The 20,774-nt window shown below is 37.9% G+C and overlaps 1 protein-coding gene across 18 annotated transcripts in view; it reads left to right on the top strand.

The window, feature by feature from the left end:
• HDAC9 (histone deacetylase 9) overlaps positions 1–20,774 on the top strand; it is a 442,393-nt gene that overhangs the window by 330,142 nt on the left and 91,477 nt on the right. For 17 of the 18 annotated variants that reach the window (XM_090142709.1, XM_090142714.1, XM_031590074.2 and 14 more), the window contains 4 exons: positions 3,151–3,258; positions 15,789–15,844; positions 16,088–16,175; positions 20,371–20,490. In XM_090142709.1, coding sequence (XP_089998835.1) covers positions 3,151–3,258; positions 15,789–15,844; positions 16,088–16,175; positions 20,371–20,490 — 372 coding nt within the window. The remainder of the gene's footprint in view (positions 1–3,150; positions 3,259–15,788; positions 15,845–16,087; positions 16,176–20,370; positions 20,491–20,774) is intronic. The other variant, XM_090142701.1, reaches the window with a different exon arrangement.

The following is a 20,774-nucleotide window of genomic DNA, read 5'->3' as shown; positions in this document are numbered from 1 at the left end:
AAAGTGAGATAGATATCTTACTAAATTCTTAGGCTACACCAAAGTACTTAGAAAACAAAAATAAGTGTCTATTGAATTTCATCTGATTTTTTAATAGATTGTGATTTAGAAAAATCACATTTGTCATGCATATTTTGCAGCAAGATAGACTTTTAGATAAAGCTGGTCTATACAAGAAGGGGAACCAGAAATCACTAATCTGATATCCTTTCCTCATATGAGATGCAATGATTTCAACTAACATGAATAAAGAAAGGCATGTCTAGACGGATTTTGCATAGCTATATTTCATATACAGCTTGACAATTAGGCTAGATAGTAGCTGTAATTTTAATGGATTGGCCACATATATCATTGTATTTCAACAGCAAGTTACAAAGTAAACACTGAATGGTGTTAAAAGGAAATCTCTATTTAAGCTCCTGAAATATCTGAGGCAGTACATAGCACTAATGGAGATATAAAATGGAGTGGGATTGTATTTTCCAGTCATGATAGCTGAAGTGTTGGCTGTAGGATGAAAGCTTTTCTGAACTTTTTAATAAGCTGTTCTCTACAGGATGTTCCTCAGAAATTCAATCTGAATTTTGCATGAACATGAAACAGTATGACATCCAAGCTTATAATAATGTACATTTTCAGGGTAGTTATATTCATGTCTGTATGTTACTTAACTTATAATATTATAACTGTACTTAGATATGCAGCTTCAGTTGGCTACCTTTGGCTTTGAAAGTTTACATTTTGTTATATGCATCACACCCAAGAGATCAGCTAAAGTATCCTAAATTTCCTGTGCACATTCAAGTGGTCATTTTTGAAAATTCCTCAGGAAATTCTGTTTTTTGTATTTTTGGTTGCCCATCCAGTCCAGGTACAATTAGCAGTGGTTCCAATAGTCTGAGTAGAATTGTGCCTTACTGTCCTGTCTCCTCACACTCAGCTGAAAGCAGAACATGATAAATGCCATATCTCAGCCAATGCTCTGTGTTCAGAGGTTGGAGAAATTGCCGTCTCATGTGTCAGAGCAGACAACTGTCTTGAAGGGTGGGTATTCTCAAGCTGTGGTTACATTTTTAACTTAATCGACCTTCCTGGAAATGAATCATAGTCCCTTTGAGGATGCAGGCTCTTGCTCGTGCCCTGGTTTACCTAGCAACTGCCACTGAATCATTTTCAACAGCCACTCCTTCATGTTATCCTTAATTTGTTAGCCATAAAAATGGCAAGACAATACTCCTTCCCAGACCTCTTGTTGATATTTCTTTATTTTAAAGTACTGTACTGTATTTTTAAAACTTTATTATGGCTTGATTAAATTGATTTAACCAATGACCTCTACTTATTTATTTACTTATTTGTTTTAAAAATAAAAATTGATTTCACAATTGCTTTAAAGTAGCAGAGAGAAAACCTGGAGTTCTACCTAATTTTAAATGTCATGATTTTTTTTTTACTATTTGATTTCTTTATTTCTTGCTGTACTTTCCTGAGTTACCTACTGATTCCTGTCTTACTCTAATAACAACAAACGTAATAAATCAACACATATCAAGCTAACGATGCTTAATTGTGCAATATTTTAAGATTCTCAGTTGAGAACATAATGTGCTGTTATTATTGTTATTCTGAGCTCTGCAATCCATGAAGCCCATGCTTTTTATTCAGACCTACTGTGAACAGGAACTATTTTCATTAGTTCTGTTACATCCACACAAAATTGATCAAAATTACAGAAAACTCGGGTCCAGTAAACTGAAAAATAAGACTGTTTTAGTCCCTTGAAATATAATATTGTTGTAACAGTAATGGTGAAAACATTTGGCAAGTGTAGAGAAGATCAAACTACTTTCTGTTTCAAATGACTAATCAGAGAATTTCTCAGAACCTCCACAATTGAGGAGTAGTTGCATCCATTTTCAAGCTCCGAATTTCTTCTTTTATTTCTTTTTTTTTTTTTTTTTCCCCTATATTTCTTTTTAAGGAAATTAGGAACAGAAGCTGATGGTTCAAACTGAAAACATGTCTCAGTGTAATTGGAAGTTGTCCAAATAGCATCTGCCACAGTATTTTGTCTATCCCTAAACATTTTTCTTTTCATGATAAATTTGTGCAGTATGATACAACCAAATGCACTTCTCATGGAGCATCAAGGAAGTCTGGCTGCCTCTTTAGATAATTTTTTCAGACTGTTTCACACCATCACGTCAGCTTGGCATGATATCATAGAAAGGATATGCAACATTTCATCTATACTTTGGTGCTTGTTTCAGCAAATCAATAGTTACTAAAAATAGATATAATAAGTAAAATGTTGGGACTCTCATTAAAGCTGTAGAACAGAGCTGCTTAGCTGTATATACAATAATTTCTTTATATTTTCTATTTGAAATATTTTTATAGTGTTTTATCTTTATATAATATTCATGTAAAGTTTTACAGAGACACTTTCTTGTTTAGCATGCATGCACGAGTGAGAATTTTTTCTGCTTTAACCAACAACACTTATCTTCTTAAATGAGATCTGTGACCTTTCAGTCAAAACTCAACCATCAAAACTTGAAATATATCATTTGAATTCCATTTTATTTTTTTGTCCATGGGAAGATTAACTAGCGAAATTAATAAGCAGTGATTTCAATCATTTAAAAATGATGCCTGCCCGGGTCAGAAAGATGAGAGATCTTACTGCTTCTTTTAAAACCACATAATGATCCAGGCCACCAGCCAGTTTCTGGTGGCACACTTTTTTGGGATGGTGGTGCCCATTGCAGTGGGATGCCATGTCCCTTACCAGCAGCCCTGTCCCCTCCAGCACAGGGTGAGGAGGACTCAGGTGTCTGCTGGCTGGTGAGCAGGACCAGCCCCGGCCAATGTAGCACTGTTTGTAATAAGAAATCTAAACAGGGAATGGCAGCGAGGCATGACAGGAATGTGTTTCCATTGGAGAAGCCCGTGCAGAGAAAAAGCATAAGCAAAGCCATGTCCAGAAGGCCTTTCAGCTGGCCCGGATGGAAGACTGATGTTATTGTACATGGGCTGTCACGCTGCCAGCCCTCCCTCATGGGTTTGTTTTCTCTCATGCTCTCCTTCTCCTTCTCCCTCTCCCTCTCTCCTCTGCCCTCCTCTCGGGGCTGGCTGTTTGCTCAGGTGGACAGTGACACCGTTTGGAACGAGCTGCACTCGGCCGGGGCGGCACGCATGGCAGTGGGCTGTGTCATCGAGCTGGCGGCCCGCGTGGCCTCCAGGGAGCTGAAGGTGAGGTCCGGGCCACGCGGTGGGTGGGAGGCAGGGAGGGCAGGGGGCTGAAGGCAGACCTTGTTTGCCTGCTCTGCTCTGCTGGGCCACAGGAGGAGAACTGAAAGGATAGCCACCAAGGTGTGGCAGCCCTAGTGGCTACTTGAAGCTGCTGATGGGACTCATCAGGATCTGTTTTGCCCCTGATGCTCTGAAATAATGTTGTTCTCTTCAGAATGCAGGGTTCTACAGCCCGAGGTGAAGTTACTCTTTGTGTGCATGTAGCTGACAATTTGCTGTGGATCTGCCTTTTGAAGTGATTTGTTTTAAATATGACTTAGTCACATGCATGACATCAGGATACCACCCAGAGTGGGGGGAGGCAATCAGTGGGTGAGCAGGTTGTGGGGGAAAAGGGATGCTGTTGACCAGGAGAGTAATGATCCAGAATACACCTTCCGTGTGGCAGCTCCACGCTGACTGCCCCTCGTTGTTCTTTCAGGCTGCCTCCTTGTCCCTATCTCCTTTCTGAACGATCTGCAAAGAATGATGTACAAAATCCAAATTAACCCCAGTCTAAACAATTTATAAAAGTTCCAGACCTGACGGACTTTGACATTTTATTTGGTATTTTAACAGCCACATTTAAAGGTACACCATATGCAGCCCGAATACAGTCTTGCCCCAATAAACATCGTTGGAGCTAACATGTCTCCTTAATGAAACTGATTGTACTCTTTTCCAGTCAAAACACTAATGGATTCAGTCCTGTTTCCCAAGTCAAGATACAAATAAATATTTTAGAAATAGCATTTATACAATGATTTTTTAAAATCCCAATATGTAATGAAACTTGGGAATTTGCTTCCTCTACACGTCTCATTTCAGTCAAAATATATTAGCTACATATCAGATGAGGGTTACATATGTTTATGTGTATTTATAAATAGAATATATATGTATGTAAAAGAGCATTCAGTTGAAACACAGTGATATATCCCAGATCCAATCAAACATGATTACTAAACTTTTCTGTTCAGATACTAAAATCATGAGGCAGGTGCTGCACCAAACCTGTATAAATTTTGAAATCTCAGATCCCCACAGGAAAGGATATATCAGTCTGGGATCCTGTTATGTACCTTCTTTGATTATAGGGATTTCATCCCCATAAAACTTTCTTAACTCACTTGGATTCAAAACACAGCTCATAGCAAATTATTCCCCCTCAATGCACTAATGAAAATTTTTAGCCAATTTTTACAGTTGTGACTGTAGGGCATATGACAATCTTTAAGATAATATAGAGCAAGTTTTGATTAAAATTAAGAGATATGCCCGAGATGTAGTTGGCAAGAGCAGGACTGGTACAGAATCTTTACTGCTTATCTCTATGCCTTTGTGGTGTCTTTCCACAATATGAATGCTCTTGATTGTTTATCTGTGTGAGGGACAGCTGAAACAAATGAAACATCACCCACTGTGAGATCTTGGTTGCTACTGGAGTTGCAACAATTTCTAAATAAATACTCTAAATTTAATACTAATTTGTTGTTTACTGCAAAAATATTGTTGGTCATGTATAGAATCTTTGTCTGCAGTGGTGAGAACTGGAATAGTCTTATGCATCTTCCAGTTGAGAAAGTGAAAAGATGTGCCAAGTAGTTGCTTTACCTCAAATCGTCAGGAAAAAAGGAATAGAAAAGGTCTGCTGTGCAAGTGAGTTGGGCATACTCATGCTTTCTGGGCATACTCATACCATTCCTAATCGGTATTTATCTATCCTGCTTCTATACTTCCAGCATGAAACTCAATGATTTAGGTGACTCTCTGAACTAATAATCCATATGTGTTATTTATAATTTACAGTGAAAGAAACCCATGGAAAAGTTATTAAGGACTAATCGACTGACACACTGATACAGACATGAGTTATTTTGACAGAGTCCTGTTTGCTTTGTCACTGCATACAAACCTGAGTTTTGCTCAGACAAGATGACCTCTGCAACATCATAAGGATTATTTTCAGTGTATTCTGGAACTTTGTACCTGGTGTCCAGGTTGAAATTTTAGTTAGCTGTGAAATTTTAGCTTCGCAGATGTTCTAATCTATTTTTAGGATAACTTTAAATGTTACTTTTCCATCTTGCTGCTATTTTTTGTCTAGAAATACATATATTACACAGATCATCTATTTCTAGTACACAGAAAATGCCAATTCTTTAGTATACTTGCGAAGATCTGACGGGAAGTAATTGAAGACTGCTTCCATGCACATTCATTCAGCAAATATGCATGTGAGGCAACCTTCTGGAGCACTGAGTGGGAGGATTAAACTGCGATGGGAATCTGCAAAGATCTGCCACATCTTCAGAATCTTTGGATGACAAAAAATGCCTTCCAGTATTGTGTGTAAACTGTAACAGCTCTGCAGCATGTAAACAGCAAGATGACAGCAGCAGAGAAACATGCTGTTAGTTTTTCCCTGAAGTTTATTGCCATGGATTGTTATCAGATGGTGTGCTGTCAGTTTTTTGTCATCTTAAGAAGAAAAGTAAATTATGAGACAGGACACACAGACTTGTTCTGAAATCCCAGAGTTCCCTAAGAAGTGTTCCATGTCCTGTAGTTCACAACATCAGACTTAAAATGCACAGCAGGAACTTACCACAGGGCAACGCTTCAAACAGCAGCAGAGAAGGCAGTGGATTATCTCTCTGCTCACTGCACTGTAGAATGAGATCCAACATGAATGCCTTCCTCTGAAACAGCCATGGCAAAATTGAGTAACCTTAGAGTGAAACTTTCTAGCATAGACAGAGTCTGAGAAGAAGCCTCAGGAATGAGAAACTGATTAGTTCATTTAAAAACTGATGTTTTGATGTAGGAACTTTCAAATTTGTCAGTGTATTTGTGTATATGCTGCTCAAATGTTTGTTACAGCTAGATGCATCTATCTATCTATCTATCTATCTATCTATCTATCTATCTATCTATCTATCTATATTTTAGAAGACTAATAAGAATTTCCTAAAATAAAAATCACAGAATCACAGAATTGCCAGGGTTGGAAGGGACCTCAAGGCTCATGAATCTCCAACCCCCCTGCCACATGCAGGGCCACCAACCTTCCCACCTAATGCTTGACCAGGCTGCCCAGGGCCCCATCTAATCTGGCCTTAAACACCTCTAGGGATGGGGCATTCACAACCTCTCTGGGCAGCCTGTTCCAGTATCTCACCACTCTCTCTGTAAAGAATTTCCCCCTGACGTCCTAAATCTCCCCTCCCTCAACTTAAAACCATTTCCCCTCATCCTGCAGTTATCAGCCCTTTCAAAGAGTTGATTCCCCTCCTGTTTGTAGGCTCCCTTTAGGTACTGAAATGCTGCAATGAGGTCACCCCGCAGCCTTCTTTTCTCCAGGCTGAACAAGCCCAGCTCCCTGAGCCTGTCCTCATAGGGGAGTTGCTCCAGTCCCCTGATCATCTTCATGGCCCTCCTCTGGACCCTCTCCAACAGTTCCCTGTCTTTCTTGTACTGGGGGCTCCACACTTGGACGCAGTATTCCAGATGGGGCCTCACAAGAGCAGAGTAGAGGGGAACAATCACCTCCCTGTCCCTGCTGGCCACCCCTCTTTTGATGGAGCCCAGGATACCATTTGACTTCCGAGCCGCAAGGGCACACTGCTGGCTCATATTAAGTTTTTCATCTATCAAGACCCCCAGGTCCTTCTCCATAGGGCTGCTCTCAAGGACCTCTCCTTCCAGTCTGTAGGGATCCCTGGGATTCCTCCGGCCCAAGTGCAAAACTCTGCACTTTGCCATGTTGAACCTCATCAGGTTCACTCGGGCCCACCTTTCTAGCCTCTTGAGGTCCCTCTGAATGGCATCCCTTCCTTCAACTGTGTCAACCACACCACTCAGCTTGGTGTCGTCAGCAAACTTGCTGAGGGTGCACTCAATTCCGTCATCGATGTCATTGATAAAGATGTTAAAGAGGACCGGTCCCAAGACAGACCCATGGGGGATGCCACTTGTTACCGGCCTCCACCTGGACATAGAGCCATTGATGACCACCCTCTGTCTGCAGCCTTTCAACCACCCTCTGTCTGCAGCCTTTCAACCAGTTTCTTATCCATTGAGTGGTCCACCCATCAAATCCACATCCCTCCAGTTTGGAGATAAGGATGTAGTGGGGGACCATGTCAAAGGCCTTGCTCAAGTCCAGGTAAATGACATCGGTCGCCTTTCCCTTGTCCACCGATGCCGTCACTCCATCATAAAAGGCCACCAGATTGGTCAAGCATGACCTTCCTCTGGTGAAGCCGTGCTGGCTGTCACGGATCACACGCCCTTTCCTCATGTGATCAAGCATGTCATCCAGGATGATCTGTTCCATGATCTTTCCAGGCACAGAGAAAATTCAAAAATGAAATAGTATTTTATTTTGTAGATATATACGCAGTCAAATTTAAATAAACAAAAAGGGCTTACAATATTGGAGTGAAACATCCTCTCAACCAAGATTATAGAAAGTAACGAACATAAAGTCCACTTCAGGAAAGAAAGAACTTTTCCATGCTGACTCCACAGTTTCTGCTGATATGTAACTAAGAAAAATAGTGAGACTACAGTATGGGAACTGTTGAATCACAGCCTGAACCGCTGATTGATCACCAGAGGCAAGGACTGAGTCAGCCATGGGAGCACAGGTGAAGGCAATTCAGCTGTGTGACTGAAAGGGGTGGAGCCCGGTTGCACCTGTCTTAGACCCCATTTAAGAGCTGACTGCCATAGGGAAAGGATCTCTTTCTGGAGATCACTCCCTTTGGGTTTTTTTCTGTGTGCCTAGGACACAAGTGAGTATTTAATTTATTTTTGATCGTCTCTTTTCACCACAGTAATTTTTTTAGTTATAGAACCTGTAAAATATCAGTCCATGCCACTCTGTTATTTGTGTATTTGTTGAGTGTTCAGACCACAAAATCAATTATGTAAGTATACAGAACAGTTGAGGGATTCACTGTACATTCAGATATGAGTCAAACTCATACTCAAGGTAAATATTCTGAATTTTCTGAGAGTACCAGCCCCATTTTCTCTTCCTGGAACTACAACATTTTGTTCATCTAACTTGGAGAGCGTTCAACAACTTACCTAAACAGAGTTGGAGTTATTTTCACTGTTTTCGAACCCCTTGAAAGACATCAGCTTCCATTAATCTCCCTGACTAATGGGAAAAATATCAATGACAGTTCTAAGGACATAAAACAATAGGGTTTTTAAATGAAGATGGCTCGTCCCTTCTCTGGGGAGTCTTAATTCTGGATTGTTTTTATTTATTTACATCAGGTTGATAAAACTGCCCAAAATCAAAGAAAATAAGCGTTTAGGAAGTTTATTCAATATTATAATGAATGCTTATTAAGGTCAACTGAATACAACTCTAAAATAATGTTTAAGAGAATAAGCTCATTTTTCATGAGTATGTTTGTATTGGCAGTATTGCTATATGATGATATGAGCTTAAAGACTGCATCAAGATTGACTTTTTTCAAACTTTGTCAAAGGGTATATAATAAAACCCACTCTACACAATTGGAAATGAATTTCCATTAGAATGGGGAACTCATTTCTGAAATGATTTTCTGTAGTCTCAGATATCCTTATTCAGTACTACTATAAGCTGGAATTAATTAAGCATAGTACCCATAATAAGGATTATTCTGTAGTTTACTTTGTATATCCTTCAAGTATGGCAACACCCTTTTCTGTGATAGAAGCACTTAAGCGCTGTAAGTTTTTAATATGACAAATTTGAAAAAGAAAAGACCTCCATGATAAATATCAAGACCTGGTAGATGTATAGTTTTAAGAAACTTTGAATGAATTAAGAAGCAATTTTAGAATAACTACATAAATAAATAAAAATGGAAGTTGAAAGAGTTTGCATTCATTTCAGCTGAATTAAGAGAAGCGCAAGCCCTTTCTCCTCCTTATCGTATATGTGTGCATACAGGTGCAAGCACGTGCCATATGTAGAGTTGCCCTGTTGGAAGTCAGGGATCATTTAACAGAATGAAAGCAGTTGAAATGAGTTTCTTCCAAACCAGGGTATGATATATTCCTGGGATGGTTTGTTCTGATACATCAGGTTGAATCGATACCAAAATAAATCTCACATGTTTGGCTACTGAGATTCTTCTGTCATCTGCTGTGTCACTCCCGGATAACTAAATTAAACCTGAAATTCTCATTCTAAATGCACTCTTTTCAAGGTCTTTGTCCCATAAGGCTTTGGATAAATAATTCTAAAATTGTGCTAATCTAGTGAATAAGCAAGATAACTTAAATTAATACAGCTGCCTCCAACTCTTAATTTTCTACTCTTGAAAGTATTTATATAAAAAACAATTATTCCTTTTTTTGGAACTGTGCAGCACTTACTAGAACAAAAATTCTAAAGACATAAGCAAAATGGGCAGAAAACAAATGTCTTCCTGGTCCTACAGTGTGCTTCCTCCAGTAATATTTCAGGCCAGCAAATTTTCCCTGCCTCTTGGAACAACAACAAATGCCACATAACTCTCCCAGTTACCTAAGGAAATCTTCTTTCCTGGGAAATGCCTAGAGCTCAGGCAGCCCAAGGATAACTCTCCTTATACAGGCTCAGCCCTATCCTCGCTTCTACCTCCTTGTCACACCCTCTGCCCTATAACAGTCTCCCTCTGACTTTCTGAGTAATGTGTAGCAGCCGCAAAAGGAAAGCTTTTTTTTTTGCCTATGCTCAATATTATTAACAATATCTGATGTGTAATAAATAGTAAATGTTTTATTTTGCTAGTGTTAGAGAGATGATTGATAAAAGATGTCAAAATTACCAATAAAGTCTTTTAGATAGAACTTTATTTCGTTAGATTTTGCAAGTTACAGAATTACAAAACTTTATATGGAGCCATCTCCCAGCAATTATGGTTATATTTATATCTGAATGACTATTATTATTTCATATAGCAGTACAACTTTAGTTATATGTGGTGTGCAGCCTATCTCCATGACCACTCTGTTTTTAAAAATGTTTGTCTGCCTTTCCCAGCGTGGTTAGCATTAGCTTTGGCTTAAGAGGCTGTCAAAGTTGCATACATGTTAGTCTGCGAGCACTAGCTTTTCATGTACTGTTCTCCAGTACAGTTTTCTTGGACCTTCAAAAATGTGGACAGGGAACTCTTTGTTTCCATCACACAGCTAACTGTTTAATGTTCATTTTTGCATTCATGATTTCTACTAGCTTCCTCTGCAAGACAAAATGGTATTCCCTTATGTCCATTATTGTTTTCTTGGCAAATACACATACTGCTAACGCTGCTCTGCTAAATCACGGGTTCTTGTTCACTGCATTCGTAGACCCCCAGGGCCAGATACTGGCTCCTGCTCTGGCAGTATGAATAGCTTGTAAAATTGTCCTAAAGAGGTACCTGAGGATTGCCTCACTCTTTCACCACCCTTATTCTTACTCTCCCTGCTGGATGGTGTAGCTTGGGGTCATGTTACAGCAGAAGTGACCTGGTAAGAATATGCTTACCATTTTCAGGGTACCACTTAAAGAGGTTCTTTGTTGGCAGCTGTGACTGAAAGCAGGCCTAATATTTGTTGTTGTAGGAGTTAATTGAGTCAGAAGCAGAAACAAGGTTAAAGATGCCACTAAGGCCACTTCAGGGTTTGCACTTCATAAAGTATACTCCATGGAACACCTTTATAAAGATAGAAGATTGTTTAAATTTAAATAACAATTTACATATATATAAGGCATATTCCTTCTGACAGGAGAAGTGGATTCATTTATGTATAGTAACTAAATCAGTTTCTATTAAGAAATGAACTGTTAGTTTGTCATCTGCTCCTGATTCTAAAACCTAACCTGTACAGAATCACAGAATTGCTTAGGTTGGAAAAGACCTTCAAGATCATCGAGTCCAACCTCAATCTAACCATACTACCCTAACCCTTACAACCCACTACTAAATCATGTCCCTGAGCACCACATCCTGTCTTTGTGCATGCCTGAAAAATGCTGTGGACGTTGGGTAGTATGCAAGCAGTAAACATCAAAATGCATTCAGCTTTTATTTTGTTCTACAGCATCTGTGTATTTTCTACCCAGGAAAGCTTTTCCTCAGATTCCATTTACGGAATTTCTATGAATTCTGAAGTTGTACAGATATAAAAGCAGCAATACTGCCCATCAGCCTCCTGTAGACTCAGGGACAGCCACACTTAAAGCTATGAACCCTTTGCAGGAGGAAGCTGCAAAGCACAGAGCTTGTGTAATGCAGAATAGTTTCCCCCTGCTTGCCAATTCCCATTACCAATGCAGATCAGATGGCCTTGAAGGGCAGTGCTGCTCAGCATTTGGGTGGAGTCATCTTTTAGTGAGAAGGCCAGGAGCATCTGTAAATCTCTTGAGCACTGACATTGGATCAGGATGTATGGCAATTGACAGGCCCTCAGCGGAGATGCGATTTGAAGGGTTCATCTGCTGCTGCTTTTTTCTCTTGATGAGCTGCCCTGAGAATATGTTTAAGGCAAATAGCTTTGCTCCACTCTGGCTCTTTATGTGAGGAGAGTGGAATTTCATAGTGATCTTTCAAGAAGGTTGGTTCTCTGTATTTAAGATCTTTGAATTGTGAAGAGAACAGGAAAATATAATCTTACATTATCACTAAAGGCATCAGTTAATCCTGCTGCAGAAGGTATGATTTGATGATTACAAGGAAAAAAATTCTTCTGCATGGAAATATATATCAGCAGCTAATGAAAACTCCTTCTCTGTTTCTCAAATGCTTATCTGCATCTGATAAATTTCAAATCACTTCCTAGTTAATACAGAATCCGCATGTACAGAGCATAGCAAAAATAAAAATTTTCTATTAAAAACAAGTGTATGTCTAAGAAAGCCATTTTTGAGTGCTGTTAATTTTAAGACCTAAGGGCTAGATATTTTAAGGGTCTGAGACATGTAAAAATAAGAGGTTCTAACATCTGATTTTGAATGTAGAGCTTTTAGTGTTGTTCTGAGTTAGCTATCTGATCTCTGTATGAAATAAACAGAGGTTCCTGAGAAAGCTGTCCTTAACATATATAACTGCAGTCAACTAGTGTATGGAACAGAGTTCTGCTAAGAAATTGCTCATCACTAGGAATTACACTTGCCTAATTTCCTGACAGCTTCTTTGCAGAGGTACATGGCTGGGAAACGCTAAGGATAATTACACAATGGCTGAGACTGGAAATGCCTCTGGAGGTCATCTGACCAAAGTAGTATAAGGCAAGCTGGTATGCACTGCTTCTCAGCAGTGCCTGGAGACTACCAGCTTGGTTGGTGGCTTTTGGTGCACTTGGAATTTGGGCAGACCAGGATCTTCCTTTCCAGACAGGGGAAGAGTGCCCACACCTTGCTACAGTCACTATGTGTTGCCCCATGGAAAAAGATCCCTAGCTTTACTTTTATCTCCTTTTGTCATAGAAATACCAAAAGAACTCTGCTGTAGATGGTAAGTCTCAAATTCTGAAGTAACCTACTGTGTTATGGTGATGTTTTGAATACTAATGTTGGAAATGTTCAGGCAGTGATGTAGTAGATACCCAAGCATGATGTAGTGCAAAGTTCTAACGCAGCACCATCCAGGAAAAAAACAACTCTGCCACTAAAGGAAATAAGGCTACAGTATGGGGATGTACGCTTCTATTCATTGGAAAATGAGCATCCAACTACCTCTCTGGGGTCACAAAAGATAGTGGAAAAAGAGCAGTACTTTTTCTCAGGATTTTTTTTTTTTTTTAAGATTCATCTAAGTTGGTCTATCTGCAATAGATCTTCTATGTAAACTGAATTTCAACAGGATTCCTTTTGTTCCTTGTTCAAATATGTACAGATTTTGGTATGTGTCTGTTTAGGCTTTACTTTTTATCCTCAGAGTTTACTAAAGGTAAGTATATAATGACATAGACATGAATTCTGTTTCTAATGTTCATGTCTGTCACTCAGTTTAATGTTCTGTCTACATATGAAGGTGTCTGTATTCTTTTATAAATAAGGCGTTCTACAAAAACACTTTGAATTCATGTGTATTGGCTTCATTTTCATCATAGTCCTGTCTTCGTCTTTCTATCTTTAAAGCAAACTTTTGTCTTTCCATCTACTGGCCTGATCTCACTGTCTGGTATTTAAATATTGCCCAACTAAATGAATTAATGTTCTGCTGTGCTAATACATGAGAGCTCATGAATAGCTTGAAAAAAGAAGGAACAAAGTGTTTGATCAATTACTTGAAAGATTCTGTTAATACTGTGTGTTGACTAGATCTCAGTGTTTGTTAGAATTATGTTATGTGCTATATCCATAAGATATTGTTCTCATGTGAATACTGAACTTATTGTAATGTTATACAAATAACAACAAAAGCAACAAGAAAACACCATATAAATGGTCACAACAGTAATGGAAATGTCCTGGGTGCTCATGGAGAACTGGAATAGCTAATTAAATTGAGATCTGATTGCAGAAAATTAGCTATCTACAACAAAACAGTATTTCCAAACAATCTTGTCAAAATAAGGAAACAGTAATGAGAAGCCCTTAGTGTAACTGTCATGTTAAAAGGAGAAGGGTCATTTTTTTTCTTTCTGTATGTTCCCCCAAGAAATCCTGCTAGAGATAATCATCTTAGTTATATTGATCTCTTGGGAGTGCTGATAAGCTTACAAATAATGAGCTGTGGGCAGCTTTAATCCTTGTGTGGATTTTGTTTCAAACTCTCAAGTACTGAGAAAACAAAATACAGGTAGCATGAAGCTTTCTTCCCAGAAATGCCCTCTTTTCTGAGTATTCTTTCCCATATTCATCTGTACATTCCTTGCATAAATGTACTTTCTCTCCATAAACCTAGGGAACAATTCTATAAATTTCTTCTAAGTCATATTTTGTGTGAAAAGGAAATTCAGAAAAGCAATTGAGGCATCAGTGCTTTATCCAAGTGCATAAAGCTGGTTTGATTCTGAAGACTAATGCAATCCATGATGCCTTTTTTATTGATGCTGTGTTTGATCTGTAGACAATTTATCCTCCAGGAATGCTTGCCTAAATATGAGCATATATTTATTCTGTCTTTAGTTTGCCTTTTTCTTCTTGAAGTAAGGGCATCTAATTCAAAATGAGGCATGATATAAAATCCTGCAGATTCTTTCAGTGGTGACGACTCTTTACATATGTACTCTATTTGCTCTGTAGTTTAAGTCTGCTGTAGTCTGATAAAAATTTGGCCAGGGCTGTGCAAAACTTTGCAACTGTCTGCTTAGATTAATGCAATGATATAAGATAGTCTGTTAGTAACTTTTTATAAAGCAATGCCAGTGAAACCATATAGGTAGATAATTGTGCAGAGACTCACACATACTCTTATGTGAGTGAAAGTTCAGAAATTATATTCATTTTGTATGAGTACAGACTGAAACATTGACACTTAACTAGCTTAAGTATATCTAACTGTCCTGTTGCAATACTGATGATTAGAATATAGAAATATTCCATCCTTTCCATTCCTTCCTACCTGAAAATGTAGCGTTCAGACTTGTAGTCTTCTGCACACACATAGCATTTGCATGAAACTATTTGAAAATACAAGTTTGGCTGACAAAATCACATGCAGACTTTAGCTTTTTATTTTGGTGTGTGTGTTAATTGTCACTATTTTGATCTCAAATATATAGCTGAATAGAAGAGACCAGCTATTTGAGGTAGTTGAAATAAAGAGTTAATTTGTTGAAGGTGTTACTCTTGAATCTGTTGTAAGAGAAATTTGACGAGATAAATCTCCCTTTAACCTAACGTGGCTACAGTGGCAAAAAATTCCTTCATCACTGTTCCTAATGTTACCATCTGTGAAAGTTTTTATGCAATTTCAGACTGTGTGTTAGAAATTGACTTTAAGTGTTAAATTTGTTAGCCTGGCAGGTTCTCAAGTTTAATTTATAGAATGCAGAAATATGGGATGTTCATTGCCGTTCTTTTTCTACTGATAGGAATTGCATGTGTGTGAGTCTGAATGTATCATTTTGTCCATATGGAATGTAGGGTCAACAATGAATAATCTTTTAAAATACATACTTCTACCTACTTTCAGTTTGAAGAGTCTCGATGTAGAGCAATGTAAGATTATACAAATTTATATCAAGAATAGATCGTTTATCTCTGCTTCCTTTTAAATCTGAATTCTAGTCAGCAGCTTTGATAACAACAGCTTTCTGATCCTGCCTTTTCCTACTCTCTAGGTCATGTTGTTTGTGTGCGTATGTATATGCTTGTGTGTATATATAAGTTTATATACCACTATTCTCAAACATATTATTTCTGGCACTACTGTGAAAGTATTATTGAATAGAAAAGTGCTCAAGAGCCTCTAATAGATTTCAGTCCAGTCTGTCGAATGCCCTGTTTTGCACTGAGTCAAACATTTTTTTAAGCTGATAATTGAAAACCTATCTTGTTCTTACAGAATGGTTTTGCTGTTGTAAGGCCCCCAGGCCATCATGCTGAAGAATCAACAGCCATGTAAGTACCAGGGAATATTGCCCATCTTGGAGCACTAAGGTTACTGGCAATCACCTGTGTTGTGCATGTCTCTGTAGATCTGTAATTGTTAGCAGATGACTGAAAAGGCTTTCTAGGTACTCCCAGAAGCAGATTTATGGCCTCAGAGATCATATAGCATTTTTTAAAAATGCTCTGAACATTATTTATAGCGGTTTTCCTGACTGATTTGCTTTCTTATTTCTGTTCTTCTCTATTCCACAGGGGGTTCTGCTTTTTTAATTCGATTGCAATTACTGCCAAATACTTGAGAGACAAGCTAAACATAGGCAAGATATTGATTGTAGATCTGGTATGTATTCTTGACAAGCATCACATTTTCTGCACATCTAGATAAAAGATGATGAATTTGTATTTATGTCAGACTTTCCTGCTTTTAATACCTACGTGTAATAAAGGTGTGCATTTCCTCTGATTTTTGGGAACTCATTAAAGCCAGGATGGCAGTACTGAAACCATAAACATCTATGTTTCACTTTAATGGTGTTAACTGCAATTTAATGAGAAGAAGGCACAGATCAGGGCAACTTTTATGGTCCTTAAATGAATTGATACTTCCACTGTTAAAATAACCCTACAGAACCCAAGTTTACTTCTCCCTACAGAATACAAACTTTAAATAGTCTGATGTGCTTTGAGGAATGCCGTTGCTTTGGTAACAAAATTGGCCATTTCTCCCAGCTAGCAATGATTCAACTTGTTGTGTATGTTCAATATTATTAAACAAATCAACAGGTAATTCCTTCTAAGAAGCTTGCAAGTCATGTTTGCCAGCTTTTGATGGTTCCCTTAAGGAAAGCTATGTGATTAAAAATCCACTTCATAGGATTAGTCTTCTATTCTAATAGAAGGCACTCTTCCACAATGCTTAATAGTTTTAACAAATGGATTATTTAAATGCAGATGACATTTGGCATGTTGTCTATATTATTTTCATGAATAATGAATTGGAGTTCTGCCTTGCACTGAAAGGATCAGCCCAGTGCACAGCTCAAGGAAAGTTGAATGCTGATTTATGAGCACCATTTTTGTTTTCTTATAGTTCATGAGGAGGTGTAATAGGGTGTCTGACAAAGCATAGACAGGAAATGAACCCTGGCATCAAAACCTAACCTGTTACATCTGTACTTAATTAATTTTTGCAGGTGATAAAAGATTTAAAGACAAAATATGTTAAAGGGTTTTTGAAGTGCAGTGCTTAATAGCCTAAATCTTGTTCATATCTGCACTCATAATTAAATCTTATTGTGAAGTCGTGGCCTAACCATCTAGCACTTTTGTTCAGTTAAACATCCATACTGGTTGCTGAAGAGAGCCAGAGAAGGGCAGTGTGAGAGAAAAAGTAGCAAGGGAAAAAATGAGTAATAAAGCAAAAATATGGGTAATTTTGATATTCTTAGGATGCTTTTTAAAATATGTATCATCATTTTACTGTCACTTAGGAACATATTTAAAATCTACAAGAAACCAGTATTAAAAAAAAAAAAACTTTCACCATATACTGTATCCATTTGCTGACTTAAATCTTACAGTTAGTTGAGTTTTACTGCTATAAATGCTATCCAAAAATGAGCTGTGTTTTTTAAATGATATTAAAAAAGAAAATACTCAAAGTTTGAATTTTGTTTATGTTTCTAAGCTTTTGTTTTGTGTTTTTTACTGTGTTACATTCACGTAGTCAAGAAAAGAAATCAGTTCAATTTGACCTATGCAACCAATAAGCACTTAGGAATTCAATTTTGCAAAGCAAGGTTAAATGTGCGAATCATTACCTGTGCAAATGATTACCTGTGAGGTTTCTTATGCTTACCCAGAAAAGTGGATATGGAATGTTCAGCCTCTCTGACTGTTCCATTGGTCAGAGTATCTCAGCTGATGAAAGCGGAGAAATATATGGCTGATACAGATTACTTCATTCCTGGAGCAGATGCAGTTCAGTCCCTAGCCTGCTCCATGGTCATTGCAATGATGCACAAAAATTCAGATGGAAAATTTCTTATATGTATGAGAACTATGGATAATTCTCAGTCCAAACTGAATGATTGAATAACGTTAATGTTGATGTCTCTGTGTCCACCAAAAAAATTTGGTCATATGAAAGAAATAATGTAGTTGCAAATATTAGATTTGAAACTGACCTTTGAGATTATATTTCAATAGTGACTAGCACAGCAGGACCCCACGCTGGTTGGCAGCTACGCATGTTACAATTTAAGTGTTAAAAAAAGTAATGTTCAGTCTGACATACTAAACAGAATTCTAGTTAAAAATGGAGTATAGTCTTTATGAACATAGTGACAATGCAGAAATTCTTAAATTTAAAATTTTTAATCTTTATTTCTTTTCTACACAAAAATAAAAGGTCTCTCTGTCATGTTTTCATCTTCTGAATAAATCTTAATTTTTGAACTGACCTATGTATCCTGAACACATTTGACCTATAAGGGCAGAATTTGATCATGTTTCCCATGTGGTAACGTCCCTGGTCTTAAACAATGTATTTTGTTGTCTAAACTGAGAAGTTGCTGCTGCTTTTGAAAACACAGTAACCCTCAGTGAAATTAAAGTTTAGACTAAAAAGCTAGCCTTGAGATTTTAAAACTACTAATAAAGCTCTGTCTGCCCACTTAATTTGTTTTCTTGTTGTTTGAAAACCATTATAAGCAAAAATATATCCTAAGTATGCTTGGAAAAGGACTAATTAAAATCACAAAATGAAGTACTTCTACATTTTTAAGCATGATGTCTACAGGAGTATCTATATTGCCACCATTGCTCCTCAGATTCTTACTGAATTCCTGGTCCTAATATCATCCATATCCATTTATATGCTAGCAAGATCTGGATCTGTTTTGGAGTAAACCAATTAATTTTGTCCCAGATGAAAACTGGCTGTGTTTCTGGGATTAGGCTACAAGCCAAATTTGACTTCATTTGCCTACTAATACTGTTCTGGTTGTCTTCTACCCTCCAACACCATCACACCAATGTGTGCTGCCTTGCGCCCAAACATACAGTTTTGCTGTGACTTTATCCTCATGTTTTTGGTTTTTTTTCAAGTACTTTCAATTGGGAGAAAAGCTAATCATAACAATGTTAACCCCAGTAAGTCCAGGAGGAGACCAAGTCAAGATTAATGCAGTATGGATGAGACTCAGTCTATGGCTCAGAGAGCCTTGACCAGTGTGTGTGAGAACTGTGGGCTACATCAGGCTACATCAGCTGTCAAAGAGAAGAAGCAATGAACAATTTTTGCTGTGCTCTTGACTGTTTAGACTTGACTTGACTCTTTCTGAAGTCCAGGTATCCTAGAGAAAATGTAACCATTGTTTCTCTGATACTTAATTTGTTTCAAACCTCATAGCATTTGTAAAATATATAGTCTGAATGATTCTGTCTTTGTCAGAAATTATAAATAGGTCAAACTAAATATGGAGAATGAACAATATATATAATTTTTCAGCTTCTTAAAAATCCCAAGAGTTTACAAAAGTTTAGTGTAAAATTTTGTATGTCTGAATGTACATTATGATAGTATAACTGAAAATAAAATTTAAAAATATGAAAATTACATATTATGATTCTTTATTATACAGATGTGCAGCCAGAATTTTTTTCTGGTATTTCATTTAATGACAGAATTTCTTTTCTCTGGCATTCTGTAATGTTCAAAGTATGAACACTGGCCAAGGTCACTCCTTGATTGTGGAAGGCACCATCCTATCAGCCAGATAATTTAATAGCTAATGAGATCATATTCCTATATCTTCAACTGTTGCTGTCATGATTTTGTAAAAGTGAAGTATGAAGTCCTTTCTGCATCTGGCATCTCTTTTGATGTGGATCTAACTGCTGAGGGACTTCTAACTGAACTGAATGTTTCAAGAAAGCCAATTTACTCAGCTGGTCGCAGAGCCCTTGACCTCAATAGTGGAACTTGGCAAATCAATGAATACACTTATGTTTAGTGTTCTGTCAAGAATTGTGAAAAAGCTCTGTAAACCATAGATCCTTCTGCAAAATACTAGTTTGTAGTTTAAACATTAGTCTTTCTTCAGAGGCCAATGAGGCTAGTTAATTAAGCCTGAGGGGTTATGAACTGTTGGCAGTTAATAAGTCATAAAATTCCTCCATAAAACAGGATGCTAGATTCCATCACTGAGGCAAGGAGTACAAAGAGCTGGTGTATAAATATCTAATTGTACAAAAGGACTGGGATTTCTCAATGACTGCTCATCTGGAGTCTCCAGGGCATGCTCGCTATGGTTTCCTGATTTTTAGAAGCCAGTTTAAAAAATGAGTGCATTAAAGAGTAATTTGCCTGAAAGTTCAGGAAGTATGGGGTGGTGAAGGGAGGGGGAAAAGGAAAGACAAAAGAAGGGCGAGGGAGAGAAACAGAGAGAGAGGGGGTAAAAGAAAGCAGAACTGAGCTCTCTACACTGAGTTGAACGTTATTACATTTGTCATCTGTTTTCTTTCTCCTTTAGGATGTTCACCATGGCAACGGTACACAGCAGGCTTTTTATGCTGACCCCAGCATCCTGTATGTTTCCCTCCATCGCTATGATGAAGGCAACTTCTTCCCTGGCAGTGGAGCCCCAAATGAGGTTAGGTTTATTTCTTTAGAGCCCCATTTTTATTTGTATCTTTCAGGTAATTGCATTGCATGATTACCCCTAATTTTCTTGTCCTTCTCTGGTTCTTAAAATTACACCAGATTACCAAATTGTCCACTGGGAGCAGGGGACTAGTGAAGAACAAGTGCATAACCCAGAGCAGTCCTTGTCAAATAAGGCTGCCTGATCTGATGTTTTGTTTGATGTTTGTTTCTAAAGCACACTTCAGATATTTTTTTTTTTCCCTCCTTTCCCTCTCTTTCCCTTCTCTGTTT

The sequence above is a fragment of the Phasianus colchicus genome, chromosome 6 (genome assembly GCF_987193195.1).
Source record: "Phasianus colchicus chromosome 6, bPhaCol1.hap1.1, whole genome shotgun sequence".
Taxonomy (NCBI): Eukaryota; Metazoa; Chordata; class Aves; order Galliformes; family Phasianidae; genus Phasianus; species Phasianus colchicus.
The sequence above is the reverse complement of the archived record's forward strand: the minus strand, read 5'-3'. Positions and strand labels throughout refer to the sequence as shown.